Genomic DNA, 16,326 nt, shown 5'->3' with positions numbered 1-16,326 from the left:
TAACTCGTAGTCAACGCAGTCGTAAGTCCTTGGTCAGATCAAAAAGTGATATCTCAATCAGCAGGTTATTTTTAAAGCCATTTCGTATGCATTCCTCGACGAAAACCAAACTGAGAGGTATTCAACATGTGATTTTCCAAATAATCAACAAACTGCGATTTAATGACAAGTTCAAATATTTAACCAATTATGGGAATGATCGAAATAGGTCTGTAGTTAGCCAAGTAGAAGGATGAAAAGACCCCAAAAAAGATATTAAAACAAACACCATCCGGTAAAAGACCCAAAGGACGACTCAGGCTGAGATATCTGGACATTCTGGACCAGGTCGAGGAAGATATCAGAACCCTACGCATAACTTAACTATCGCAACAAAATGCATAATAGGTCGGAATGGAAGAGAGGATCTTAGAACAGGCTAAGACTCACAAAGAGTTGTCATGCCACTAAAATTGAAAGATAAATAAACCAAATTATTTAATGAAAATCGATTCAGTTGCTTACAAGCTCTAAACTTAAATACAAATAAAATGGAATCATTTTTTGTATGTTTTTCTTTTTAGATCATTAAACATCTTCATCTTCAGATCATAAACAAAATATTTAATACTAAATAAGGTCAACACATAAATTTCATAAAACTCGTTCCCCACACTGTAAATTCGGCGATTACGTAAAAAAAACCGGTCCAGAAACCACAAACCAAACGTCAACGTAAGAAGTGAGAGTAGAACTCATTTTTACGAAGATATTCGCAACGTAAACAGTTTAGAAATCGGCTCTTACATTTAAAAAATCGGGAGTTTGAGGAATGTTTCGTTAACAATAGTGAAAGTGCAAAATCATGGATATTAAACATTTATTCGGGAAGAAATGGTAAGAAAATGATGTTGATGAGGAAAATTTGATTTTTTAAAATTATGTTGTTTGGGTTGCATATGCTAAAGCGTTTTTAATAGATTGTGAAGTCAATAACCTTGATTCGTGTTAAATTAGTTGCATATACAATATTATAATTATAATAAAATAATCGTAATTAATGTATTTATTATTATAAAGTTAAAATTTATAATTTTGAATGTTTATTCAAACAAATATTTATTTAAAAAAATAATATAAAGTTTGCGCATGCGCATAACGTACCAATTGATACGGTCAGTGTTTACTAGATTCTCGCGCATTCCCGATACGCGACAGATGAGTTTCGGCGCCGTCGGCGATCGTCATGTGTTAAAAACATAGTAGTTACGATTGTTGCGCGTTGTTCATTGTTCGATTGTATTTTTTTTCGTTTTCTTTTGTTCAAACGCGATTGTTTTTGACGTTTATTTTTTAACATGGCGACTGAAGATATTCTTTTGAAACCTAGGAATCAAGAGGTTCGGGTCCAGATAGCTCCCGCTCAACCGAAGAAATTGACGCATTTACCTCAAAGGCCCAAAGTGGATCTCGCATTCGATGAATTGATCTATAGAGTAAAACAAGGAAAAAGTAAGTTACGAATTGAATTAAATATAAAATAACAGCAATAAATGGCATTAATGTATTTTTTTTGAGTTTAAATAATGAGTAATCGACGGGTCAAAAGTCAAGATTTTAATTTGAATTCGTATAATGGATGGACCTTGAGAGGGGTTTCTACAAAGTTCAATTATTTTGAAATTTTATTTAAAACTTTAGCAAAAAAAAAAAGAAACAAATTCAAATGATATGTTGTGAGGCCAGTTTGATTATCTTAGTCCAGAAGTCATGGCCTCCCTAGAGATTACTATAATATTTCAGAAAGTTTTTAATTTTAATTATTTTATTGATTAATCTGATTTTTGATTCCTTAATTAGTAAAATCTAAGTTAATAAGACCAATCAACGTTTAAACGAATCCAATTAACTATATAATACATCAAATAGAATGAACTGGAACAATATACTCTCTAACACGTGTACCTAAAACTGATCTTTTATTTTTAATGAATATCGATTAAATTGATGCTTTATGTCGGCAGCTAAAATTAATTATACTCCTCTTAACAAACCAGTTTTAATGCGAAAATGGTTTAAAAGTCTTGAAACAAGTTTGAAAACCTTGAGTAAATTTCCTCGTTTAATTTGTTTTATTTTACAAGTATCTTTAAATTCTTTGTTTAAAATTGGTTTATTATACGTATATAATACAACAACAGGTTTTTTAATCGAAATATTTCCTGGAATTAACACTTTTAGCATTAATTTTGTTTAATTTTTCAAGATGGGTTTAAAATTATTCAAAGCAAGATATAAAATATGCAAATTTTAGGTAATTTTTAAATTATTCTTGTTGGCCATGTTCTAAATTTTTTATTTATAGATAAAATCTTTTAAAAAATAGTTTTTCTGCTATTTGAATGCATCAAGGATTGATCACAACCTCGATTTTAATTTGGCTTTATGTATTCTAAAACAAGGCGTTAAACAACTCGTTTTAATATAAATCACATAATGTGGGTAAATCTTGGATAAATATTAGATAAAAAGCTGCACATTCATTTATGGAACATATTGCACACCGTTTCAACTTTGAACTCTCGTTTATGTCTTAATATCATCTCATTGTGTAAGATTTCTTTAAACGCAACATTTTCTGCTGGATGCATTTGATCAAAGTACCCATTTTCTGCAAAATATGCAGCCCTAAATAAGTCTTGATATTATTTACAAAGATGATAGCCCAGAAAATAGCAACACAATCCTGAATAAGTAAAGAATTCCAATGGAACAGGTCCATTATAGATGCAATATTCATGCTTCGTCGAGTTCAGCCAAGCATTCGATATAAAGTACAACTTGGTGATGTATTAAGAATGCTATAAAAGAAAACAAATAAATATAAGAAAACAACCGCAGAAAAATTCAGCATGCAAATTTTTACCCAGAAAACACAATTAATGGTCATTTCCAAAATCCAAATGTAATGCAAATTGGAGGTCTATGGATAGTCGATCCAACAAAGTCGACTATGCAGTTTAAATATCTTGGAGTCGAAATATCAAGCAATAACAACACCAGATATGAAGTGAAATCACAGGCAACCAAAGCCGTAGTAATATCTGGATGTCTACGGGACATCATATGGCGGAATAAACATATAACGATAAAAAGCAAAGTAAGGATCTATAAAATCTGTGTAAGACCACTGCTAATATACGCAGTCGAGACGAGAGTCCAAAACAGCAACAACCAAACAAGTCATGATAGCCACAAAGATGAGAACCCTAAGGAATATTACAGGCTTAAGCCTGCGTGGCAGGGTAAGAAGCGAGAGGATCCGCGATATATACAGGATGTGGTCAGAAAATCTAATCGCAAAAACCAGACACCAGGCGACTCCCTGGAAGACATGATAAACACCAGCATGAGAGGTGGACGTCGTTATCACAAGCTAATAACCCACAAGAACGGAAATAGAAAGTAAGAAGAAGAATCTACAGCCCAATTTAATCCTAATCAACCTCAACCCAGGTAAAGTAGCTGAAAGACACCGTTTGGACAAAGCATCATTACTAAGATTTTGAGTTGATTTAGCAAATCCTCCACTTTTATGACCTAAATCGCTATCTTTTTGGAAATAACGATGACAATAATAAAAAAATTTAAGATTAAAATTACGCAGAGAATTCCCAATAAGCTAAAAATACAGAAGTAATCGTAGTAATTGGAAACTTAAAAGAATTTAGCGTGAAGAAATTGTGTTCTTTTGCAATATAACCAAAAATTGCAGAACTTGAAATCATACTTCCTGAGAGCGAAATTTAAGTAGAATCGCCCATGATTCCATCACTATCAGTTTGTGAAACTGAAAACAACTCCTTAGATGCACTAAGATTGGGTTTATATCTTAAATCAAACGAATATTGGTGATTTTAATACTTCCAACATTCTCGAGATTCCTATTGTGGTTATTATCGTTTTTGTATCTTCCATATAATCTTTTCCAACTTAAACTGGAATGCCAATCATCATAAAAAAAGGTTTTCCAGCAACTAAACGAAATTTAATTGGAACTTCAAGAAGTCTTCTTACATTTATGGACTTCCATGTCTATGTCAAAGTAATCAGAGAAAATCTAACAGTTTTGTTTGACACACTGGCATCATCTCTAGTTTGATTCCAATGCTCATCGCAATGTGAGATACTAGTAGCACACTGCTTCTGAAGGGTTTGTGTCGTTTATAATGAACTTTTGATGCACGAATATTAGATATTTGTTGGAAAACTTCCAGTTCTATAGAATCTTCATTTTGACTTGAAGTGGACAAATTCCGATGTCCCAAAATGAAGCTGGTATAGATGAGACTTCTTAGAGATCCAACTTTTATTCACAACTTTCTTCTAAATTGTACCAATAATATTAATATCGTGAATTTCATTAAATGCAGATATTAATATAATGAATACATGTATTTTTAGAAATTATATAGCATTTGGATGACCCTTGATAGGTACTGTAGCATCTACGATCTCATTTTTTAACTGTTCTGGAGTAGATGTGTAATAGATATTTCTAGAGTGTAGAATAACCTACAGATTCTATCCAGAATAACATAACATATTATAACTCGATACACCAGATCTACTGTATTAAGTCAGTTCCAACTGGATCTCCAATAAACATTTTCACCGTTCTAATGATAACCACCTGTCGTCATTCGATTTAATTTTGATTAAAAGAAATTGAAAAAACATTTCGGAACTTTCAACTCTGTGAGCATCTCTTTTTTGACTTGAATGACATTTGCTTTTGCTATCATCGCAAAACTACAATCAGAAGCAGTTTCTTTTTGAATCGACGATGTATCATTAAGACTTTGTACTTCGCCAAATACTTCATCGTTTACTATTTCATCTCACAGAACTTTCTAGTTAATAACATTATTTTGGATTAATTTGAATGAGTTCCGATGTTGCCTTCTTTGTTCCAGAATGGACTTGATGGAAATGAAGCCTCCCATGAATATTGGGACATAAAGATATTAACTTGAAACTTTTTGTTGAATCCAGTAAGTAATGAATCCATGCCTCCATAGAAATTATACTCAAAGGCCCTTGATAATTTCTACAAATTCTACGATTTGATAATCAAAAATAATTTTAATTAAAATGACGTACTTTCTTATATTCTGAATCATTTGGACTTTGTCCAAAGAAATGAATATAAATGCTAGGAAGTTAAATTGATAAACAATTCAAATTGTGAATAAAGAGATAACAACCGCAAAACAGCAATAAAGATTATAAATTAAGTAGATTTAGCATTAAACAAGTTTTAAAACGCAACTTCCTTGGAAAATTTATCAAATAAATTAATTTTTGTATAAATAAACAAATTAAACTCAAAAAGAAAAATCGAAAATATATTTACATCGCAAAAATTACGAAATAAATAATTAAGATGTTTTTGAGGATGTTTTTAAAGAGGTTTTGAATGCGTTTTATTTCGTAATTGTTTTGGGTTGTTTTTTAATTGAGAATCTATTTTGGTTTTAATCTAAACAAAATTTTTGAACAATAACAAACTGTGGGGTAAACTAATTCCGGAAAAGCGCTAACATCAAAAATGTTTTAAAGGTCTCATTGAAATTCTAGTCATGTGACAAGGATTTTGCCGCTGACTTCCACTTTGTATTCAATATCCGATCGTCTCCGACGCCTCTTTGTCATTACTTCGTCATTATCCATTATTTATCGAACGAAAGAGTTAAATAAATCAATAAAAAAAGAGTTTCGACGAATTAAAATGAAGTAAACTTCTTTTGGCTCAACAAAAACGACTTCTTGTACTTTGGAATTAAAATTATCTTGTGTTATTTTTTTTTTCTGTTTTGTTTTATAATTTAAAGTTAAATCACGTTTAAGCGTCATGTAATGTTTATTAATTGGGAATTAGCGATAAAGAAAAAAAACTTCTAAAAAACAATTATCGATGTGTATTGGGTTTTTTGTTATTATAATTTATTTAGTATTATGTATGACCTGATTTTACCTCGAAAAAAAAACTCATACAACATTTTCTTTCGTTTCTATACATTTATCTATGTTATTAGCATGGGTATCAAAGCAAAACGTAACTTTCACAAGTTCTTCGAGTGTGGCCGCTTGCAGATATTGGATTTTTTAATATTCTTTATCCTTTTCAATACACACGTGTTTTTGCAAAAGCTTTTGTTTAAAGGTTTATGAAATGAAATACTTTTAAAGGTCACGTACAAAAAATATTTGTATTAAAAAGAATTTATCTATATAGAAATTGTATCATGTTGATAAGATTACCAAAGTTCAACCTATTTTAAGTGATTTTTTAATTTCATTTGTTCTTATTTTCAAGTGCATTCAATTGACCTTCTTATGACAAAAAAATTAATATAAGTAGCAATTATAAATGAAATAGTTTTTTCTCTATTGTGTTATATAAGTGTACATTTCTTATCTAGTTTATAAATTGATTGAGAACCGCTGTCGCATTTCTGGACTTAATAGGAGAAAGGTGCATTGCAGCTGAAGAATGACTGAACGTTATTTTGTTCCTTTAGAAATCAGTATTAGTACAGAGATGATGAAAGTTTAATTTGTGATTTACAAATCTTCAATCACTTCAATAGTTCCGATTTTATTTATATAAATTGAAATTTAATATGAACATAATATAAATAACTTAATTATATACTTTTCTAATTATGTAAAAATATCTGGTATTAAATACAACTCATTTGCATAAATGAAATAGATACAACAATATTGATATTTTTTGCAGTCTTTTATCTTCAACCTATATATTAACTCTATTAGCTAAATATGTTAAACTGTTGATGTTTCCGTTGCATATTTATCACTGTTTTGGAAGTATTTAAAGTTTTAGCATATCTTCTTCGTCTCAACTTTCACAATATCTTATAAACGTTTTGTGGCCATCGTCCCATCGTTATGTCTATGACAGTCTCTTTAGGATAGCTGCTCCCCGGTCTGCCAAATTACTTCCCCAGAATTAGCCTAGATATCGCCGCTCTTTATTGTTCTTAATCTAGTCTCTCATCCTCTTCCAGCCTGATAATTTTGATGATAATGATTTTCTATCTTCTTTTTAAGGATTATCGTTACTTATCTCCTAGGCATTTTCTTATGCTTCTGCTTACCATTTAACTAAAAGCACGATTCGTACCGTACCTAACTCAATCTTCATGGCAACCTAACTATTAGACTCTGAATTTCTGCATTTGCATATCATTGACAAATATTTCCACTTATGACTGCCATAACTGCTCTCATACAAATTTGAGTTGTCATCAGGAGGCTATGGGTTGCTTTCCAAAAATGTTTGTTGCTAGAAAGCAGAGAACACGAGAAAATGACACTAAACAAGTTTTGCTGCGGATAATATTTAACAAACGAAATCTATACCATTAATCTCAATGTCTTTCTCCATAAATGTTTAATAAGAGTACCATTTCTGCATTTGTGCGTTTCCAACCGCTTCGTCACTTGGCTTATGTTGTATCTAGCTGTTAATAAATTGGTCATTTCCTATGTTGTCATCTAGAAACATCTTAGAAACAGTGTGTTCCATCTTTCTTTGTTAACGTGGAGAAAAGACCTTATTCTTTGCTTTCTTATACCCACTTTATATACTTGGCTGTATTTGTGTTATTGATCTTGGGCAAACGGTGTATACCTTAAGATAAGATTAAAAAAGCTAGAACTTATCAAGCAGGAAAAATACTGGAATTAAGTCCGAACGTATCATATAAAGAGAAAGGTAATTAACCGAAATGCAGAAAGAAGGCAGGAGTTACAAATAAGTAAACTAAAATAGTGTCTTCACTATTACTTGAGCTATACCAATTACTTTAGCTTTATGTTCCAACCAATCTAAAAACTTATTTAAGTTACTTGTTAAAGTTTTAGTGTAAAGTAAAAATAATTCTAATTTTAACCATAAAACATTGTTAAACCACTGTTTATCTTTAACGATGTCGGCTTCAGGTTTCAATTTCCGTGGCCTTGGTATATAAATAACTATTATATTTAATAATATTTATGTAGTGGCATTAGAGGTGGATTTAGGGTTAATATGGATGTTTCTTTGTCAATTTTCAGTCTTAATTATCAGTCTGATGTCACTAATTTTGTAGCCAAAAACAATATATTGTTTGTATGAAAATTTGAATGCTTTTTATTGTAGGCTTATAACTCTCACTTAAGTAGATTTGTCCAAATAAGGGCCTGGTAGAAATCCAAAACATAAATAATAATATAATTTTATCCAATTTAATCAAATCAGAAACGCAGGAATGAGTTAGGCGTTGTGACCTCAACAGCAGCACGTCTATGTGTTCTCGCTGGGGTTGATGGTGATCCACAAAGATCCATGAATTACCATTCCACGAGCATTGCTCAAGAAGGTTTTTGAAGCTCTGTTTCTTGTATTCGCCTTATTGAGTAAAATCACTATTTCATTACTTTTTTCCCACCATATTAATCGAGATATTATGAATTGTACTCATTAGGCACTTCTGAATCTTACCTTTTTGCCAAACAAAGGCATCGTTCAGGCCTCTCCTAGGTCTGTTTTCTAGAAGAACACATTATGTTCAAGAAATGCATACAAATTTCAGTGAGTGTACATTTTGTGCCGATCTCTCTTGAGTAATTTGAGATGATTACCAAATTTTCTTTAATTTTGATGCAGAATGAGTAAGTTAATCAAATTCGTCGTTGTGTATGAAGTGAAAATTTTCATAATTTTGGCAAAACTTTACTCTGGTAATAAGGTGACAAAAAATAAGTTGCAAGTAACTTATTAGTGATCCATTTCCATTTCTCCAAAGGTTTCCCCACCACACTTTAAAGTGTTATTGGTACAAAAAAATCTATTTCGACTATCTGCTTCTTGAAAAGTTACATTCAGAGTAGTTTATTGTTGTTATTGGTACCAGTTTGTGTCCATAACAATTTTTTCAATTACCTCATCAGTCAGAAATAATTGCAGCTTTGCCAGAGTTGGTGTTGTTCTATTTTTGTACCAGGTGCTCCAGTATATGTAAACCTTTATAATCATGAGAAACTTTCAAATAGAAAATTTTAATTAAATCCAATTTTTTATGTTATTTATCATAGTGCAGTTATATTTAATATCACAAGCACTTTATCTCTTTCATCAAATGAAAGCATCGATAAGATATCAAATTTGTGTTATACAATATATTAATAATCGTAAATATTAATATTAGATTATGCACATTTTTAATATTTTTATGGTCCTTCGTATTGTTTATGACAAATAGTATGTTTTCACTCCTCCGTTTGCTTTGCAAATTTACATATCCAATTCCCACTAAAAAATAAACATCACTATATGATTCAAACGAATTCAAAGATATGTATACGAGTATAATTATTTTAGCAAAGTCATGATTGCAAATTCATCAAGAAGTATTATTATCTGATAAATTTTTTTTAATTTCCTTCAATTATATATTAATTCTTTTATTTTGTTAATAGATGAAAAAGAAATTCTTAAATCGGTGAGCGGCCAATTACGTTCTGGCGAATTGACGGCCATAATGGGCCCTTCCGGTGCCGGAAAATCAACTCTCCTCAACATTCTCACCGGATACAAGTAAGTAACATTAGAGAGAAAAAGAAAATCTTCCACTTCTCTCGTATTCCTAACGTATAAGATTTCCCTGCGTCACGTTGAAAATGGCCACCGGATTTGGAGGTCACGCGTCAACAAATGACGTAAAAAAACTGGTTTGAAAATATTTAAACATCTCCTTATTAAATGTTCTTACCCCAATTTCAAATCTAAATTACACAATTAGATGTCTTAAATTTTTACATCCATAAAAGGAAAAGTTTTAAAACAAAATGATTTTTTTCTTTACCTTAATTTTTTTTTTCAATTTAAGGACAGTTGGTTTGGCTGGAAAAATTTATATGAACAAAAATGAACGTAACTTAAGTCAATTTCGTAAACTCTCCGCTTACATAATGCAAGATAACCAACTTCACGGTAATTTAACAGTTGACGAGGCGATGAACGTAGCTTCAAAATTAAAAATTGGGGAAAAGAGTGCTAAAGAACGGGAAGAAATTATAAACGAAATTTTGGATACATTAGGTTTACTTGATCATCGAGCTACAATGACAAGTGGGCTTTCTGGCGGGCAAAAAAAGCGTTTATCAATCGCTTTGGAGCTTGTTAGTAACCCACCGATTATGTTTTTCGACGAACCAACGAGTGGTTTGGATAGTTCATCTTGTTTCCAATGTATTTCTTTATTAAGAACTTTAGCAAGTGGGGGAAGAACGATTATTTGCACAATCCATCAACCTTCAGCAAGATTGTTCGAAATGTTCGACCAACTTTACACCTTAGCTGAAGGAAAATGCGTTTATCAAGGTTCAACGAAACAATTAGTACCGTTTTTGGGCACTTTAGGCCTTCAATGTCCGTCGTATCACAACCCGGCTTCTTTTATTATTGAAGTTGCTTGTGGAGAATATGGACCTAACACGGATAAATTAGTTGACGCTATTAATAACGGAAAGGAAGATATAAGAGATGGTAAACCATTCCCAGTAAATAACGCCGTTTTAAATAATGGAAGTAAATTTGGTGATAACGAAAAGAATTTAAATGAAAATGTTAGTGAAGAGGATAAATTTAAAAAAGATGGGAATTCTGGGGAATTAGATAACGCGTTGAAAATCGTTGTTAATGAAGTTTCTAAAGATTCAATGAGTAAGTTAAATTGTTTTAAAAAAAAATAATTAAATTAAAAAAAATCTTTTTTTTAAGATGGTACTGTTGCTAATGAAAAAGCTAATTCTGTTGACTCAAGTTTATTGGAACCATCATCAAACATCCCCATTCAACAACCAAGATATGGAAACACAGAACTTAATCAATTCTTTATCATTTTAAAGCGAGCTTTATTATTCAGTAGAAGAGATTGGGTATTTACTTAATTTTTTTAATTTAATTTTTTGATTAATTTAACTAATTTTTTTTTAGACTCTTATGTATCTTCGTTTATTTGCACACATTTTAGTAGGATTCCTAATTGGTGCCTTGTATTATGACATAGGAAATGACGCGAACAAAGTTTTAAGTAATTTGGGATTCTTATTCTTCAACATGTTATTTTTAATGTACACATCCATGACAATTACGATTCTATCTTTTCCACTGGAGATGCCCGTTTTACTTAAAGAAAATTTTAATCGTTGGTACTCTCTAAGAAGTTATTATTTGGCAATCACTTTATCAGATATACCATTTCAAGTAAGTTTTTTAAACGAAATAATTTTTGAATTTATTTATTTTTCTGTTTTATTTAGACTATTTTCTGTGTAATTTACGTCACAATCGTTTACTTTATGACATCTCAACCGCCGGAATTTCCAAGATATGGAATGTTCTTAGGAGCTTGTCTTTTGGTTTCTTTTGTAGCTCAAAGTGTTGGGTTGGTCGTTGGAGCTGCAATGAACGTTCAAGTATGTGTTAAATTAATTTCCTTTATAAAAGAATTTCTAATGATTTTTTTATTTTTTAGAATGGAGTTTTCTTAGCACCAGTTATGTCAGTTCCATTCTTATTATTCTCTGGATTTTTCGTATCATTCGATGCAATTCCAATTTACTTAAGATGGATTACATATCTTTCTTATATTCGTTATGGTTTTGAAGGAACAGCTTTGGCCACTTACGGATTCAACCGTCCAAAATTGCAATGTTTCGTAGAATATTGTCATTTTAAATTGCCTGAAACTACTTTAGAAGAATTGGACATGAAAAACGCCGATTATAACCTAGATGTGATCGCTTTAATCGCTATTTTCCTCGTTTTAAGAATAGCTGCTTTCTTCTTCCTTCGTTGGAAGTTGAAATCTAACAGAGCTTAATTATTACACTTTCACATTAAGATAAATTTATTAAAGGTGTACTGTTTTTTTTTATTTTATTTTTATTGATATAACATGGTTTGTTTCAAATTAGTTTAATATAGAGGAAAAAATTGTTTGCTATACGTAGGATTTACCTTTATTATAACTTTTTTTAAATAACTGTATGTAGTTAAATGTGTAGAGGGCTGTGATAAGCAAATCAAAATTATCCTTCACGATATGGTGAATTCACCACTTGCCAGGTTTTAACCCACGACAGGGGAACTTATTAAAAATGGGTTCTTTAATGAACAAGATATTTATATTTTTATAAAATCATGAACTTTTATACTTGCCTTGTTTATGTATATTATTCGATTGTTGTACATTTAAATAAAGATTTTTTCTCTTAATTTTATCAATAGATTCATCCAATTTATTTTATCCTATTAAGTGTTAAAAAGTGCTTTGTTGTGTAAACATAAAGCCAATTAAAATGAAATCAGTCAAATAGCAAGGGGTACAAAAGCGGAAGTGAAATCAAGAATGAAAGCTGAAAGGAAGGAAAGTGAAATAATTGATAATTTACCTCATTTGTGAAATGGGAAGCTCTCCTTTAAACCTGTTTCATAAACCAAGGCAGCAACAGATAACTTAAATTAATATTCCTTGAGTTATGAGCTTCATTACAACTAAGGTAATAAAGAATAATCAGAAATAAAATTTTTGACATGATTTATGCAGTTGGTGACCTTGAAGCCTATAACCATGATAACCTCGCTTCGTTGGATTAAGGCGAAGCCGCTCAGGACCTTAAGGCGAAAAATCGATGATTTCGCCTAATTAAACCAAGATTGTTTATGGATTAATTTGTTGTTACCTCTACACAAAAAGAGTCGGCAAAATAATAATAATATTTAAAGATGCCATGGCTTAATTTTTCCAAGACTTCAAACCATTCCTAAAAAGATATTTATAATTATTATATTCGAATTAAATAAATAAAAATATAACCTACATATTTTAATTTTTTTTTATAATTTGACGTTGACACTAAGTTACCCTAGCGGATAATAGCGGAACCAATACAAAATGTTACAAAACAAGTGTAAACATTTATTACCGATTATCCGGCGCTATAATTTTGTAATAAAATTTTTATATTACTTAAAGTTATTTATTACGTAGTACATTTACTTATAATTAAAGCTTAATTTACGAATCAACAAAGAAAATTCCCCGCCACCTAGGTGTTATAACCGCGAACTAAAATTCATTATTAATCAAAAAAATATAAACAATTTTTCTAATTATACATTAAATTAAAAAATAATTAAACATCGTTATTAACCCAAATTAATTTATAATTTTATTAGACTAACCCCCCATTTTCAAAAAAATCGTTTAAAAACAACCAATCTTTCCCCACCAAATTAGGTTGGTAGAACTGACAGCTCTCTTCCGCTTCTAAACGTCAACGTGATCGGTATGTACCTTATACAAAAAAATATTTATCCTCAATCATCTAAGTTATTATAAACAATTTCGAATTATAATTGCCATATTTATATCTTAACATCATATTCAATAATTCCCCACATAAATTTTCTTTCATATTGACCCTAAAAACACCTCAACAATCACTCTTAACTTATAGGTTATGTCATTATGTTTTGAAGTTGTTTCAAGTAATTTTAATTTTTCTAATTATACTTATTTTTAGGACAATGAAGCAAATAGTAACAAATCAAGTGGTGAAGATCCCAAAGGATCTCACTGTGACCGCAAAATCGCGAGTGGTAACCGTAAAAGGACCAAGAGGAGTTTTAAAACGGTCTTTTAAACATTTGGCCGTTGATATTCGAATGATCACCCCAAGGACCTTAAAGGTAGAAAAATGGTTCGGTTCGAAAAAAGAAATTGCAGCCGTTCGTACTGTGTGTTCCCATGTTGAAAATATGTTAAAAGGCGTCACCAAAGGGTACCAATACAAGATGCGCGCAGTGTACGCTCATTTCCCCATCAATTGTGTTACAACGGAAAGCAATACAGTGATTGAAATCAGGAATTTCTTGGGTGAAAAATACATTCGTAGAGTGAAAATGGCACCGGGAGTTACTGTATCTAATTCTGCTAAACAAAAGGATGAATTGATTATCGAAGGTAACTCTTTGGAGGATGTTTCTAGGTCTGCTGCTTTAATTCAGCAGAGTACTACAGTTAAAAACAAGGATATTCGTAAATTCTTGGATGGTTTGTATGTTTCTGAGAAAACTACGGTTGTACAAGATGAGTAACTTGTATGTTTATAATTAATATAAAAATGTTTAAAAGAAAATTGTTTTTTTTTTTAATACCCATTAGGTATAGTAAAATCTCATTATTACAGATTAATACAGGGAAAGGAGTGTGTTATTTCTTATAAGATTTTCCCATCATTTCTTTTTGCCAAAATTTCTGTTAATAATTATACTGTGTTGCATGATTTTTGTACAGTTGATGAGTAGAGTGCTTTTAGTTAATTTTGGGTTGCTGATTTTAAATATTCCTTCAATTTTTCTGTAACGTCATGTTTATACATATAATGCAATGAATTTGAAATTTGGCACCTTGAAATAAGGTGAAGAGATCTACCTTTTAGTGGTAGTGTCATATTTGTACAACTTCTGATTACACAGGAAATTAAATACCAACCCAAAATTAACTAAAAACACTCAACTCATCAACTGTACACAAAAAAAATTCATCTTTGCAGCACAGTGTTATTAATTCTTCTGTTTCTACAGAAACTTTCTTTGTTAGTGTGTTAATAATAACACACTAACGATAAGGTTCTTCTTTACAGAATTTTTTTTTATCAACATTCTTTCAAAAAATGTCCTCCAATGTTTTCTATTAGCTTCACTGTCAGTGTAGTTGTTCTAGCTTTTTACAAAAACTTTCTTTTTCTTTATTTTTTTTTGTAGCAACGTCTGCGTCAATGCTTTTATTATTCTACAGTGTTTTATTCATTACAGCAACTTTATTCATCATATTTTATACAGGTTTATACCAACCTCCAAACGTCCCCCTTTCTAAGTACATTCCAAAACCTAAAATCTAATATAGTCTTAACCTTCTGGGTTCCCTTGTTCTGCGTTCGCTCCTTTTTGGTCTGTCTCCTCATCATTGTTCTTCTCCAAGATTGCTGTATCTTCGTTTGTCATGTGTTTTTGTTCTTCATTGGTATTTTCTGTACTTACATCATCTTTTTCCTGTCTTGTCTTGGTAGTGGCTGTAAACGTTTCCTGCTCCTATGAATATCCCGTTGTCATTTCCTTCACTATTCCCTCTCTTTGTATGTTCACTATTTATACTTTTTCTCTATGTCCTCGATTATATATTTTTTTTTTGTTTTTCTCTTACAGCTTCAAAATCATTTTTCAGTCTATTATGGTTTGCTGTTCTAGGATCCAAGTTTGATTTAAGTATTGGAATGTTATCCCTTAATCTTCTGCCAAAAAGCAATCCGTCTCCTCATCATTGTTCTTCTCCAAGATTGCTGTATCTTCGTTTGTTACGTGTTTTTGTTCTTCATTGGTATTTTCTGTACTTACACCATCTTTATTCCTGTCTTGTGTTGGTAGTGGCTGTAAATGTTTCCTGTTCCTATGAATATCCCATTGTCATTTCCTTCACTATTCCCTCTCTTTACATGTTCACTATCCATACTTTTTCTCTATGTCTTCGATTATATTGTTTTTTTTTTGATTTTCTCTTTTGGCTTCAAATTCTTTTCTCAGTCTATTATGGTTTGCTGTTCTAGGGTCCAACTTTGATTTAAGTATTGGAATTTTATCCCTTAATCTTCTGCCAAAAAGCAGTTGGGCTGGAGAGAATCCGCATTTTAAAGGGGTATTTATATAAATTAATAGTGTAATGTGGAAATCTTTATTCTTGCGAAAAATCTTTTTGATAATCTTTAGCAAATTGCTTAAATTCATAGCTAAAAAATTGTTTTCCTTTGTCTGATCTTATTTCTTTTGACATTCCATGGTGAGATATATCCTTCAACTGCTCTATGATTTTAATTCTAATTTTCAAATTTCAGGGTATTTAGAATAATAATCCTGCACAATTAAATAATTTACATTTTTGTAGATAGCATATCCATTCCTAACAATTCCCATGGTTATTAGTGTTGGTGTTGTTCAATAAGTATGTTTTTGACTTTTTGCAGCAGCTTTTTTGTAAACATGCTTCCATTTTAGAATGCTTTTACCACTATTCTTTATCGGTATCAATATTCTGGCGATTTTACTCAAACTTCTGTATCGGTATTGATGTTTTTGTCCCTATGCAGAAACTTTAACTTTCTGTGTGCAGAATTTTTGTCTATCATTTTTGTTAATTCTGATTTTTCTGCAAG

At 31.0% G+C, this 16,326-nt stretch overlaps 2 protein-coding genes and 1 long non-coding RNA gene across 6 annotated transcripts; 2 read left to right on the top strand and 1 right to left on the bottom strand.

The window, feature by feature from the left end:
- Nucleotides 1–1,199: 1,199 nt before the first annotated feature.
- Nucleotides 1,200–12,331, top strand: LOC111413143 (ATP-binding cassette sub-family G member 1). Its single transcript, XM_023044023.2, has 7 exons — nt 1,200–1,491; nt 9,529–9,646; nt 9,939–10,774; nt 10,832–10,989; nt 11,048–11,317; nt 11,374–11,529; nt 11,589–12,331. The coding sequence occupies exons 1-7, from the start codon at nt 1,338–1,340 to the stop codon at nt 11,934–11,936; spliced, it is 2,040 nt and encodes a 679-aa protein (XP_022899791.2). The 5' UTR covers nt 1,200–1,337; the 3' UTR covers nt 11,937–12,331.
- On the bottom strand, nt 6,621–13,034 carry LOC111413150 (uncharacterized). 2 transcript variants are annotated; one of them, XR_011642101.1, is made up of 5 exons: nt 12,937–13,033; nt 12,671–12,879; nt 12,508–12,610; nt 7,429–7,699; nt 6,621–7,351 (listed from the first exon to the last, which is right to left on the bottom strand). It is a non-coding gene; the product is annotated as an uncharacterized lncRNA (long non-coding RNA). The 2 variants fall into 2 exon arrangements; XR_002706156.2 differs by having other exon boundaries at nt 12,508–12,879; nt 12,937–13,034.
- A 291-nt stretch (nt 13,035–13,325) lies between these two features.
- Nucleotides 13,326–14,256, top strand: LOC111413162 (ribosomal protein L9). Of its 3 annotated transcripts, none has more exons than XM_023044046.2 (2): nt 13,326–13,404; nt 13,642–14,256. In XM_023044046.2, the coding sequence occupies exon 2, from the start codon at nt 13,646–13,648 to the stop codon at nt 14,213–14,215; it is 570 nt and encodes a 189-aa protein (XP_022899814.1). In that variant the 5' UTR covers nt 13,326–13,404; nt 13,642–13,645; the 3' UTR covers nt 14,216–14,256. The 3 variants fall into 3 exon arrangements, with proteins under 3 accessions (XP_022899814.1, XP_071056020.1, XP_071056021.1); XM_071199919.1 differs by having other exon boundaries at nt 13,404–13,575; XM_071199920.1 differs by lacking the exon at nt 13,326–13,404 and adding an exon at nt 13,416–13,596.
- Nucleotides 14,257–16,326: the final 2,070 nt, after the last annotated feature.

The sequence above is a fragment of the Onthophagus taurus genome, chromosome 11 (assembly GCF_036711975.1).
Source record: "Onthophagus taurus isolate NC chromosome 11, IU_Otau_3.0, whole genome shotgun sequence".
NCBI classification, from domain to species: Eukaryota; Metazoa; Arthropoda; class Insecta; order Coleoptera; family Scarabaeidae; genus Onthophagus; species Onthophagus taurus.
This window is presented reverse-complemented; position numbering and strand designations above follow the sequence as displayed.